At 30.2% G+C, this 13,277-nt stretch overlaps 3 protein-coding genes across 3 annotated transcripts; all 3 read right to left on the minus strand.

Moving 5' to 3' along the window:
- Window positions 1-345: 345 nt before the first annotated feature.
- On the minus strand, window positions 346-5,467 carry LOC146887056 (uncharacterized). Its single transcript, XM_085672005.1, has 9 exons — window positions 5,419-5,467; window positions 5,264-5,320; window positions 4,998-5,174; window positions 4,853-4,908; window positions 4,337-4,449; window positions 3,408-4,254; window positions 2,355-2,961; window positions 1,347-2,005; window positions 346-1,155 (listed from the first exon to the last, which is right to left on the minus strand). The coding sequence occupies exons 1-9, from the start codon at window positions 5,465-5,467 to the stop codon at window positions 346-348; spliced, it is 3,375 nt and encodes a 1,124-aa protein (XP_085528131.1).
- A 3,681-nt stretch (window positions 5,468-9,148) lies between these two features.
- LOC146887057 (uncharacterized) lies at window positions 9,149-12,961 on the minus strand. Its single transcript, XM_085672063.1, has 9 exons — window positions 10,999-12,961; window positions 10,795-10,916; window positions 10,626-10,710; window positions 10,407-10,507; window positions 10,172-10,326; window positions 9,960-10,080; window positions 9,741-9,863; window positions 9,516-9,593; window positions 9,149-9,433 (listed from the first exon to the last, which is right to left on the minus strand). The coding sequence occupies exons 5-9, from the start codon at window positions 10,219-10,221 to the stop codon at window positions 9,224-9,226; spliced, it is 582 nt and encodes a 193-aa protein (XP_085528189.1). The 5' UTR covers window positions 10,222-10,326; window positions 10,407-10,507; window positions 10,626-10,710; window positions 10,795-10,916; window positions 10,999-12,961; the 3' UTR covers window positions 9,149-9,223.
- Window positions 10,622-11,718, minus strand: LOC114180654 (uncharacterized). Its single transcript, XM_085672006.1, has 5 exons — window positions 11,554-11,718; window positions 11,194-11,461; window positions 10,999-11,095; window positions 10,795-10,916; window positions 10,622-10,710 (listed from the first exon to the last, which is right to left on the minus strand). The coding sequence occupies exons 1-5, from the start codon at window positions 11,716-11,718 to the stop codon at window positions 10,622-10,624; spliced, it is 741 nt and encodes a 246-aa protein (XP_085528132.1).
- Window positions 12,962-13,277: the final 316 nt, after the last annotated feature.

Raw genomic sequence — 13,277 nt, forward strand, 5'->3', positions numbered from 1 at the left:
TATATTTTATTTCATTTTATGTTCTTTTGTCTATTCTTTTATCTGCAACAACCATTAACCAAAAGATGACATATACACTACTTTGTTAAAATAACAATAAAAGAAGACTAAATTACATACCTATAATGTCTTTTTTTGTTAATCAACTTCATAAATTCCTTTTGTACACAACTTTTATTACTTCTTAATTCAACCTTTGTTTTAGCATGATGTTCCTTGTAAGCCTTGGATTTTAGGCAATAGATCCTGCATTGCAGAACAGAACATAAATAAGTTCATCTATATTTATACAAACTTTCAAATGAAAAGAAAATTATAAATTACATACCTATAATGTCTTCTTTGTCAAAGAGTTTCAAAAATTTCTTTGTACATAACATTTTTAGTTGTGTTAGTGACATTTCCATCTTCATCCAGTATAAGTATTTTCAATCCTCTTTTGGTTTTCCCTCTAGAAATAGCAACATATAGTTGGCCATGTGTGAATACAGGTTGTGGAAGATAAAGGCCCACTCTAGAAAGTGTTTGTCCTTGACTTTTGTTAATCGTCATTGCAAAGCATAAGGAAATTGGAAATTGTCTTCTTTGAAATTTGAAAGGCAACCCTGAATCAGATGGCACTAAATCCATTCTTGGTATAAAAATCCTGTCACCAATGTTTTTTCCAGTAATTACAATTGCAGAGATTATATTTTTTCCTAAATGGTTGACTTGCAATCTTGTGCCATTGCAAAGACATTTCGCTTGATCAATATTTCTCAAGAGCATAATTGGAACACCTATTTTCAGCTTGAGTTTATGATTTGGTATCCCTAAACATTTGATATCATTTAAAAATTCAGATGTAAACCATTTAGATTGAACTTCATCTTGTTCATCAGATTGACAAGGTGTATCTGAACTTAAATAAGTCAACTCTTCACCACCTAATAAAGACAACATGAAATCATTTACTTGCTCTACAGAATCATTAGTTGGGCACAAGATTGCTCCATCATCAAAATAATTAGGCTTCATCATGTTAACCACAAATTGAGGATAGACAAATTCAACCAATGACAATAAAGGTAAATATGTATTTCTAATCAGCAACTCTTCTGGAATTTCAACCATGCACTCACCATTCTCATTTACATCCATTTGTCCATCTCCAATCTTCAATATCCAATCAGCAAATTATTTGATATCATTGGCTGTTTGATTGTTTGTTGTAGTACTTAATCTCATGTTCTTGGACAATTTTAGCACTTTACAACAATTCCATAACTCTGAATAGTTGATTGTTGATTTGATGATATCAAACCTAGATCCTTTCTTGATAACGGGTAGAATTTGTCTGAAGTCACCTCCCAAGACAATGCTTTGCCACCAAATGGTTTGTCATTATTGACATCATCAACATTTCGCATAATATCTCTTAGTGTTCTATCAAATGCCTCAAAGCACATTCTATTCATCATTGATGCTTCATCCCAGATAATCAAATTGGTTGCCATCAGAAGTTTAGCACGGAGACTACCTTGCGCTATGTTGCAAGTTGATTCATCATTAATTAATAGTGGGATGCAGAAGGTAGAGTGTGTTGTTTTTCCACCAGGAAGTAGTAAAGAAGCAATTCCACTTGATGCTACGTTCAAAACAATCATGCCCTTGCTTCTTAGAGCAGCTGACAATGTTTTCCACATAAAAGTTTTCCTTGTACCACCATAGCCATATAGAAAGAAGAATCCTCCCTTCTTTGAAACAACTGTTGTCATGATATCCTGATATACATGAATTTGTTCATCATTCAGTGCTTTAAACAAAATGTCATGTTCTTTCGCCATCTCTTCTTTATTGTATTGCAGCTCATCAACAATAAATCTATTATTGAATGTATGTAGATCTGAAATATCAAGTTGAGGTAATGAAGGATACTCTTTCAAACATCTACCATTTGACATTAGCATCTCCTGTATTTGAATGAGACAGATTTTTTGTAATTCAGCAGTCTCAATTTCAAGACCTGCATAAACAAAATAATGCAATTAAAAATTATATTTATATTCAATTAAATAGATCACAATATAAATTACCTGGTAAGTTCATCTCCTTTCTTTTTTGGTACAAAATTCTATCACATAAGATACTCCACGTAGAATTCCAAACTATATCTGGTTTAGAAATTATATTCATCGACAACAAAGTAACAAATAATCTTCTAAGTTGATACCCAGAAGCAAATTCACTTGCTTCTTTTATTGCATCAATATATTCTTTATCGTCAGCCAACAATCCCAAAGCAGAACAAGCTTCTTAGTATGTTTCATAAAATTTCCCATCAATGGTCTTAATGCTTTCATAATCAATACAACCTTTTTGAATGGTCAGTAATATCCTCAAATAATAAAGTTCTCCACAGCCCGGAGGAATATAAGTAAGTCTACCAATGTTGTAGCCTTTCTTCCTTGGTTTCCATTCTTTTTCTTTAGCAAACCACACAAATTTGCTTGGAAATTCAAAATAAGTCAATTCTTTTCCTTGTGTATAAACTTTGTTAGCCTCAAACCAAGCTAGAAACATTGTGTTAGTATTTTCGTATCTGTTGAAGACCACATTAATATCATCATCATCTTTAAACAAAGTTGATTGTTGGCCAGGAAGATGGAATGTCAATCTCTGAACAGGATGCCATCTGTGATGGATGTCAAAAGCAAATATTCGCCAAGCGACTTCACATGGTGATAGATACCTACAATCATAATACCTCTTGATCTCATCAATAATAGTTTCTTTGTCAGATTGTGCAAAGTTGTTGCTTATTTTAAGAGTAGCTCTGTCAGGACCTTTGTTGACATATTTGAACAAATATTTTATTGAATTGGTCTTGTTGCAATACTCTGTATTGACGTGAGCTTGATACCTCATTAGAAGGGGTGGATTGTAAGGAACAACACTTCTATATTCCAGCTTAATTCCATTCTTCTCAACAAATCTACCATTATCAAGTCTTTTATAGCATGGATATCAATCTTCATCAATTGAAGTTGAAGATGTGAATTTTTTAGGATAAAATTTGGAACATGGTATATCAAGTCTTTTATAGCATGGTGAATTATATCTTGCAGGTTCTCATGGTCCATGATATTACTTTATCAATATCAGTTGAATTTTTCAATTTGCTTTCTCCATCCAACCATAAAAGTATATGTTCATGAGGTAAACCTTTTTTTTGGAATTCTACTGTGTACATTCATGCATATATCACAGAACAAATAAAATAGTTTTAAAAAGTTAATTTAATAAATATTGATATAATCTATATTACTTCCTATAGAACATACTTGCAGTGGTTTTTCCAAAGAAGTTTTTTTTTTTTTTAAATCTGTCATCATTTCATCCAGCTTCATTTTGAAGACTCTACATACAATATCAGGTCTATCTGAAGGTGATAACCCTTTTGCTAAAACAAAGTCTCTTATTTCGCTCCAATTAACATTGCATGTTATAGTAATGAACAAATAAGGATATCCAAATTTTTTACAAATTAACATAGCATCTTGATAATTGTTGAACATGTATCTTGTACCACCAATGAATGAAGCAGGCAATACAATACGCCTTCCAATTAAAGAAGGATCTGTCTCTCCTCTATTAACAGCCTCTTGTAATCCATTAACAATATTACAACGAATTAACTTTTGATTAGCTCTAATGAAAGACAATCGTTGTGCTTTCACCATTGTATAACAATCAACCAAAAACTGTTGGAACAATCGGCATGCATTCACAATATTTCCAGGTTCTATAGATCTTTGTTGTATTCTAAATGCAATAAATTCTCGCAAAGAAATTCTAATTCTCGCCCTCGATTTACTTCTTGAATGGGATTCTCTTATTGGAATATCTTCTTGATAACCATCTTCTCCAAATGGAAACATGAGAGGATATTGCAGTGGAATGAAAGTTGTATGAGTTTCATGCAGTCTTGTTAATTCACCAGAACATTTTTTGACAATTATATCTCTGCCTACATCCATATTGCCAAAATCACCAACTATTAGAGCACCTATTTCATCACATAAAGGTGTGTTGTAGACTTTAGAGTCTTTGTTTCTGCCTCTAAATAGTCTTAGTGTGAAATCTGATTCCATATGTTGCAGTGACAAATCTCTTACTCTTCTAAAAGATTTAACAAGAACATTGTGAGTGTCAATCATTTGAATCAAATCAGCAACCAATGATTGATCTATATCAGATTCCTTGTTGTTTGACCTAAAACATAATAAAGAGAAGACATGTGAATAGATGTATTTAAATATTTCATTTAAGCAAATTACTTGACCTGTTAACTAACCTGAAATGCTTCAGTCTGTTCCTCATTTCATTTTCGGTATCATATATGTAAAGTTGTGCAAACTTTGGCTTTGATCCATGTTCTGGCAATAAACTTCCAATACGATGATAGTTCTATCCATTAAGAATAAATTGTGGTGGAGCAGAACCATTATTCATTGAAGCATCTATCTTACCACTAATTGAAGTAAATGAAAACATGCTATTGTATAATCTTATATTCTGTAAAAATAATTTGCTTCTATGATCTACACCATTTAACAAACCTTCAAGAAGATTAGGTGGTTTTTTTAATAGTGGAATTTGCACTTTTCCCTTTTGATAACACAATGAGAATTGAACTTCCTTTGATGTGTTACTTTTTTCTGCTCTTTCTTCATACCACAGTTGAGCTTTACAGTATTGGCATTCCAAGCAAGGTTCTCCAATATTGAGTAGTTTTGAACATCAGCATAAAGCATTAGCCTGAAATGCATATTTTATCTCTGAAATTATGTACAATTGTGTGTCACATTACCTTGTAACTCCCTTTGCAATACAATTCGTTTGTAATTGTAGTACTTGTACTATCTCCTTCAATATTAGTAATATGAGAACTAAGTAATCATTTAAAATATTTATTTATTGACATCAATAAGTTAGGAATTCAATATCTGAATTACCTTCATGTGTTATTGTTGCTGAATCATCATTTGTTGTGTCTGAACAATGTTGTTCTGTTGTTGTTTCATCATCAAGAGTGAATTTGTTCTGAAGTAATTGTATGACTTGAAAAGGATATTTGACAACTTTATTGTTAGAGACAAAATATGAATCATTTACAACTTCAGATGTGCCACCTATGCAAAAGAATTATTAAAACAATTACGTTACATTCATTGGCATTGTGAGTATGAACATTTGTATATATGAATAAGAACCTACTTACCTGCACTGCAATTGTAATTATTTTGTCCATAATTTCTCTGAATGTTATTGCTAACAACTGAAATCATTAAAAAACATTAATAGAAATTTAAAATTCGTCATCTTCATCCAATTACAATAGGTATATAAGAAATAAAGATGAATGTAGAAATTTACCGAAAGGAGTATTGTATGTTATAGTAGAAGCTGCAGATTGTGAAGTCATTAAGTTTATTTTGATTGGATCTTCAACTAAAGCAATGGAAGAATTTGATATATTGTTTTCAGGCACTGCATTGAAATAAAGATTTGTTTATAATTTCTTAAAATGATATTGCATTAATAATATTGAAAAACCAACAAAGATAACTTACCAATTGTTGTTTAAAATATTGAATTGATATTGTGAAGGTTGTTGTTGTTGTTTTGCAGATCTGAAAAAGGATTATTGTGGCAGCATTGAATGTAAAACAATAAACAACCATACTTCAGTCATTCATGTAAGAACAGTGTGTAAAGAAATAGGTTAAAAGAAGAATACTTACTAAGATCCAACTCTTGTAATGGCTTCCTTTGGATAGTGTTCTGGAATAATTTTTCAGATTGAGTTCTTTTATCTTTCATTAACACAGCAAAGATATTTGATTATGAATTTGTGTTGTCAAGTAAAAATCCAAATAAACATTTTCAAATATAATTATGAAAATAAAACCTGATATTTTGATACTTTGAGAAGAATGGTTGGCAAATTTTGTTTTTTTTCTTGCATTTTCTTCTTTATAATCTGCAAAAAAGATATAAACATAGAAATGTAGTAGTTATAAATAAATGTTTGATGAACACATTCGGAAGTCAAATGATTCAAGTGAGATGTTAGAAACTTACATGAATGTTAATTACTTCTTGCATTCAACCTTATTTGTAGCACCAACTTCCTTCTTAGCCTTGCATTTTTACAATCGTTTTCCTCCATTTCAGCAAAAAACATATGGAATACTTTCAAAGGTGTCAATGGAATAAGCAAAAACAAAGATAAGTTGACTCAATGGATGCAAAAGTGTTTTCTGTTTTATTACTATATTGGTGAATGTCTTTCTTAAACTTTTTTTGGGAGATTGTACCTCTAATCACCATTGTGGAAAGAAAAATATTTGTAATTGTGATAGCAAGCACTTGTAAGACTACAAAAAGTTTTTAGCAGTAGACAAATATTAAAAATAGAAAGAGCATGCAGTGCTGAGTTGTAATAGATCAAAATCATTCATATATAGCAGTTCTTTCATAGTGGATTTGTTCTTGCAACTAACAAAACATTTGCTTTTTATGTAGGTATAACAACACGTCTTTTTTATGCAGTACTATATATAGTACAACAAAGAGGACAGTTTCATAGCAAGTATCTGCAATTTTTATTTCATTATGTTTGGAAATTATAACATACAATCAGTGTCTGCACATCCTAAACCAACATACATCCATACATAAAGATTAAAAAGATAATGGCAGACTACCAAAACATAAATCGCAAATGAAGTTGAATAATTACATTAAAAGAAGTTCAATTAATATTGCTTTGATGTTAATATAGCAATGAAATATATAATAATTATATAACATACGAAAATTTATCCTCCTACTTTTAATCTATGAATATCATCATCCATATTTTATTTAAATTCTAATATGTCTCACTTTAACTCGATGTTTAATTAAAGTTTTAGAATAAACTTTTTATTGGCATTCATAGAAATTGAGACAATCTTCAAAGAAATTTCATTAATAACAAAATAGAACTATACATATGCATTGCTGAAAATATAAAAACTTGTAGCTTGACAACTACATAAGTAGCATACATAAAAACAAAACTATTTATACTCGGCAGTTCCAAATAACACCATAAAACAAATTGTAAATTAAAGATTACAATATGTAAGCACTTTGACATTCTGATTGCTTTTCATCTAGTCAACTTCAAACACCAAGTCAATAGTTTGATCAAAACCATGAGCAGTACAAAATTCCTTCCAGCCACTTCCTATTTTGCTAGACTTCTTTGGATGGTTTCTCAAGAGTAGTTTGCACTTCACTATTTTGCGCGGTCCATAAAGAAAAATGTTTTTAAATCTTCCTTGACGAAGATAATTGCCAAAATCAGTTGGCAAATCCTAACACATTGAATGAAATTAAAGAATTAAATATAAACTAATAATCAGTTTAAGATATGGATTAAATGTTTTAAAAGAATTAGAAGACATAAATATAAATATCAAATAAACATCCACCGAGTAACTGAAATGAATCTCACCAGATGGCTAGCATGCCATTGGTTTGGATTCAGAAATATGCAAAAATGCAACTTCGGTCCATTGAAAAGTGGTTCATCTGCTTCAAGTCTTTTAAGAAAACGTCCAATAGATAAAAGTTTGCATTTACTTGGAAAAATAGTGATCTGGAAGCAAGAATGACCAACACATCCAAAATAAATAGTGTGGTTATCGTGTAGTTGATAAAGGTCCCTTAAATCAGTCCATCCTCCAATTAGCATTGGTTTCTGTAAATTCTTGTTATAAGTGACGACATGTCTATTGCCTTCAACATCTGTTAAAGTCCATTGACGATCAAGATCGTGATCATAAAGAATGGCGAATGCACGATCCACAAACCCAACAGCCTCCAAAGATACAATTTTTTTAACAACAACATAGATTAGTTAAAGACAAAATGAGGATATCATTTGAAATCCGTGACACAAATAAGAAGAGTAGAAGAATTTTTGTAAAAGAAAAAATGTATGCAAATATTTACCAAAGACGTACCTCGTCCTGAAAGTCAATAATAGAGAACTGGTACCTACTCATTCTATTAATAACTTCTTCTTCGTTGAAGTTGTATTCCATTTGCTTGGACTTTTAGAATGAAAGTAGAAATAAAGTTGGAAAAATAGAGAATATGATTGAACTTATCTTGAAGTGTGATGTTGATGGTAGAATGGAAATGAATATTTATAGAAGAAAAATCTCACATGAAAAGACGAGACAATTACAATTAGATTTCAAAACAGTAATGTAATTATTACTGTCTTGGGAAAACGGGCAGACGATTAAAATGACAATATAACTTTATAAAGATATTACATTATAAATGATTTTATAAATATAATAATATCATAATATAATATAATATAATATAATATAATATAATATATAATAAAATTAAGATATTTATATATAATATTAAATATTGGTGATAGAATAAAGTAACAAGCAAAAATTAGATTTATATATCTATATATATATATAATCGAATATAAATTTACGTAGTAAGTTAATATATAATATTTGATTCGAAATTTTTGAAATATTAAATTTTACATGTATATCTATATAAAAATTCAAATGGAAATTATTTAATAAACTTATTAACCATTACAAAGAGATATGATTCAAATTTGTGTATGGCAGCCAATTCTATTGTCAAAACTTAAAATCTATCAACATTTAATTGGTTTGCCAGATATATATTATTTATGAAAAGAAATGTAAATAAGAAATGACCATTTATAAATTCGTTTTTTTTTTAAAAGAAGAAGATATATGTCATTTATGAAAATAAATATAACTAATAAATTGAAATTTCTAAATTCCTTTTTGACAAAACTTATCTGATTATGACTTTCATGAATTCATGCTACAAAATAAGATTAATTTTGATAAGTTTTGATGTAGCTGGCAATCATGTTTGTTGACAAAACTTGAAAAATGTCAACAATATTTTACAAACCAGCGGATGAAATAAATAAAAGTATACAAATTGTAACAAATAAAAGCATAATAAACGCATAATATAGTTATCATAAAATTTAACATCAAAGTTATAGTTCAAATGAAATTAAAGACAGGCCCATGCATAGACATATTACAATCCTAAATTGTCAAACATAAAACAAATTGTCTTCAAATATTATAACTAAAATGATATCTCAAATAACTAATTTTTCCTTCTTAATATTTCTTTTTAGCAGCTTCAATGGAACAGTGTCTTCTTCGATGGATTCAAGTGATGCAGTCTTCTTTGCAGATTCTCTCTTAAGTGAACTGTTACCATCATCATTCGTTGCATTATCTTTGATTAAGTCAAGAGATTGGGATTCACACTCAATTATTTCTTTGGTAAATCTGGCTAATAAATCCTATAGTACATGTTAAAAAGAAATAACATTAATTAAATAATACGTCATTAACAAAAAAATAAAATTTATGAAATTTCTATACCTCTGCAATATCAACAATGGACTCATTGACTACACATTGTTTTTCCCCGCTAAACTCACCATTGACAGCATAAACATCCTTCAAAAAGGTATAGAAAATGAAATGATTAAGAACTTAAATATATGTAAAATCTTGAATGTAAAATCTATATTTGAAATTATATATTACAACAGATTTCATCGAAGAATCATTGAACTTCTGAAATATATCATCATCAACACATACTTTCTTCACTCTGAAAGACTGTTCAAGTTTGAAAGTGTGATCGTTCCTACTTTCAACTTTAAATAGTAGACTTTTATCAACTAACTCATCAAACTCCTTAGGCAAATTTCCAGAAGCATTCATCTACGATAACAAAATAATTTAATATCATATTCAGAAAGATTGATCCAATTGTCATTGTGTATGTATATATATAAGTGGATATATTGAAGAGTATACCTTATCATGAGTGTCTAACATATCAGCACAAGTTTTTTTGAAAAGGGTGGTTGCATCCCTATCAAACAGCACAAATGTGGTTGAATCGGATGAGTCAATAACTCGGATCTTGATCCTATATCTGTCAAATAAATAACAGTATTAATTAACAAAAGTTTAAATTATAATCATATATTTAAATGGACATTAAGTTTAATACAGGTAAAGTTAACCTTGGAAAGACTTTTATAACATGCTTATTGCACTTCTCGCAAAAGAACATCTTTGAATATGGATAAACAGCTTTGTTGCAAACACAAGCAGTATACCACCAATCATCCTCACCCAAAATATGCTTAATGGTTCCAAACAATATGTAAGTGGTAACCTTTCAATATAAAAAAGATTAATGAAAACAGGTATTGTGAACAACAAAATTTCATGTAACAATTTAGAAGTCACTCTAACCTCTTTACAATCTTTAAGACCTTGAATGGTCGTCCTAGGTGTAAGAGTTAAAAAGTCTTCTTCCACAGTATGTTTGGAAGTCTGAGAGAGCTGCGTTAATCCTTGAGAGGGAGATTCATTGTTCTCAAACATTTTGTGCAATACAAATTAAAGTAACGAAAATGGATTAAATAAAAAATTAAAAAGTTTGAATAAAATGAAGAACAATTTGAATATTACCTTGATTTTAGTTCAGATGCCTCCTTGAAGTTAACATTGTACTTAATCCTAGTGCAGAACTTACAATTTTGAACTTGAACCTTATCTAAATTTAAAAAGATAGTGTATGTCAAAGTACCATGGAATAAATAATAATAACAAATGTATAAAAGTAATAACAGAAGTTTACCTTGAAAAGTTTTGACATTCGCAAATTCTATACTTATAGCAGCATCTTGTACTTCTCCACTTGAAAGAAATACATTCAGTTCATCCACATAAATACCAAACAAAGTACATTTTATTCGAAACCTAAACATTCAATAAATGTTATGTGAAATCATTATTTAAACAGAAATAAAAAGGTATGTAGTATAACATAGAAGTAAAATACCCATCAGTTTCTATTGCAATGACATTTAATTTTGTTGTCTTTCCATCAACTTGCAATTCTCTTTTAGTCCCCACTCCGACCAGTAATCCCAAGATATCTTAATAACAATTATTAAATGTGATATCATATAAGGTAAAAATAATTGTTGATAACTAAAAAATATCAATGGTAGAAAAACTAAAAATATTAACTTACCAACTAAATAATCAGTATCAAATCCACTGGTTGTCAATAAGGACAAAGGTGTGTATTGTGGTTTCATATCAGGAACCAAGTTACCATGAAGCAAACTAACTTTTGTACCAAACTGGAAATTAATCTTATAAGGGTGGTGCGTAATTCTGTATATTCCAAAATTGGGAGCCACACTGAAATTTTGGATGGCATAAACATGCCCTTCAGAAATTTCAGTCTGAAATTTGCAAATTAGAGTACGTCTAATGGAAGCATGTATTTTAGAACCCTGAAAAAGCTCAATATAATAAATATGAATATTTTTAAGATACACATATTTTGTTCATAACAATGATGGTAAAGAATTAGAATAATAATAACCTCTTTGTCTTGAATAACCAACTCCATGGAAAAAGTACACCTCTGTTTACTGAAATCTGGAACAAACCATGAACGTATCACCCTAACGATGATATTCCAGTTCTCCTTTTCTGGAGTAACTTCGCTTACATTCTGGCTTTGCTTTTGAACTTCAGAGAGAGACATGTTGAACTCAAAACAACGATATTGAAGAAATGAGAAGTAAAAAAGTGAATATTAGATTGGTGACATCTTTAAACTCAGATACAAAAGATAATAATTAATATAAAAAGATTTAATTCAGAAAACTAAAATAAATACAAATAAATAAAAGGTTCAAAGCAGCTATAGAGTAATATATATATGTTTGGTCAAAGGATGGTAAAAGAAGGGTAAGGAATAAAGATAACATGGATTTGGCAATTTTTGAAAAAGTAAAGGTTCATATGTTATTGGAGTAAAAACTTTGAAATGGTTAAAGAAAGCAAGAAGTACAAAAGCAATAAGTAATATGCAAACATGGAGTATTAGACATATGATGTTAATAGAAATAAATACTTTTGACCTACTGATAGTGGCCGTAGCCCACCAAATTAAAACAGAATAAATGTAGTATATGAAAGTGAACCAAGTCGTCTCCCAACGACCAATATTTTCATTCAAAGCTTCAATTTCTCGATGAACACAACAATATAACACAAAAGGGGGGGTTTGGCAGATTTACGGATGCAACACACAATTGAAAACTTAAATATAGACGTCTAAAATCAATGTAAAAACAGCGTTGATTCCTTGCTTCAAATGAACATCCACCAATCATGGATTACAACTCAAAATGGTTATATTAACTCTCATGGAACCCGAATTAACTACTAAGCGCAAATTAACTCGAACTCAAGTGCAATTAAGCAAAGCACACATCCATGAATCAAATATAGTTCACTAAGCATGAACACACAATGATTCCACTCTGCAAATTAAGCAAAAACAGAATGGTTTCTTCATTTAAACCCAAACGCAAATTCAGAATTGAGAGATTAACATAACTTCACCGAACAAAACACTAATCTCAAGGTTTCAATCCATTATCTGCAAAGAATCAACACATAAACTTAGTTCCTCATGGAATCCGAATTAGGCTTCAACATAAATTTTGATTCAACCATCCAAATGAGTGCAAATTGATGCAGAAAACCTAAATTGGTGCAGGAATAAAAAATATGCAAGGAAAGAAAGGGGCAACAACAAAAATAGCAACCAAAAACGAAAATACTTCAATATAAATGTTACCCAAACGGTAGAAAACGTTAATACAAGTTCAATGTGCTGTCCAAGACTCATAAAACGTGAAAAACGAATGGAAAACGTGAAAAATTAGCTTGTGCCTCCATATGTGACCTTCCAAAGCTTAAAACATCAAAAATGGAGGTTGGAGAGAATGTAAAAGGAGAGGTAGCGGCTGGTGCATGGAAAAGAAACCTAAAAACTCGTGGTCACCTCACCCCTTCCACTAGTATTTACAAAAATGTCATTCTACCACATTTAATTACAAAAATGCCACTCCTGGGCCTCTAATGTTGACCCATTCACTCTGCTAACGTGGAAATGACATGGAAATGATGTGGCGACTCTCTTCAACTGAATATTGATGTCCAAACTCCAAAATTGCTTCACCCAAATACCTAAAAATAATTAAAAACAAAAATTAGGCCAAATAATGTGAAATTAGTCCAAATTCGGAACAA

The sequence above is a fragment of the Vigna unguiculata genome, chromosome 4, assembly GCF_037176805.1.
Source record: "Vigna unguiculata cultivar grain cowpea cultivar isolate G323 ecotype 2 chromosome 4, ASM3717680v1, whole genome shotgun sequence".
Classification (NCBI taxonomy): domain Eukaryota; kingdom Viridiplantae; phylum Streptophyta; class Magnoliopsida; order Fabales; family Fabaceae; genus Vigna; species Vigna unguiculata.

Coding starts and splice junctions, on each gene's coding strand:
- LOC146887056 (XM_085672005.1), bottom strand. CDS start 5,467: ATGACTTCACAATCTGCAGCTTCTACTATAACATACAATACTCCTTTC. Junction 5,321..5,418: donor AACATACAATACTCCTTTCG/GTAAATTTCTAC, acceptor TAATGATTTCAG/TTGTTAGCAATAACATTCAG. Junction 4,450..4,852: donor ATTGCAAAGGGAGTTACAAG/GTAATGTGACAC, acceptor CTTAATGGATAG/AACTATCATCGTATTGGAAG.
- LOC146887057 (XM_085672063.1), bottom strand. CDS start 10,221: ATGTTCTTTTGCGAGAAGTGCAATAAGCATGTTATAAAAGTCTTTCCA. Junction 10,081..10,171: donor GTTATAAAAGTCTTTCCAAG/GTTAACTTTACC, acceptor TTTATTTGACAG/ATATAGGATCAAGATCCGAG. Junction 9,864..9,959: donor TGTTAGACACTCATGATAAG/GTATACTCTTCA, acceptor TTGTTATCGTAG/ATGAATGCTTCTGGAAATTT.
- LOC114180654 (XM_085672006.1), bottom strand. CDS start 11,718: ATGTCTCTCTCTGAAGTTCAAAAGCAAAGCCAGAATGTAAGCGAAGTT. Junction 11,462..11,553: donor TGGTTATTCAAGACAAAGAG/GTTATTATTATT, acceptor GAGCTTTTTCAG/GGTTCTAAAATACATGCTTC. Junction 10,711..10,794: donor GAATGTCAAAACTTTTCAAG/GTAAACTTCTGT, acceptor TTTTAAATTTAG/ATAAGGTTCAAGTTCAAAAT.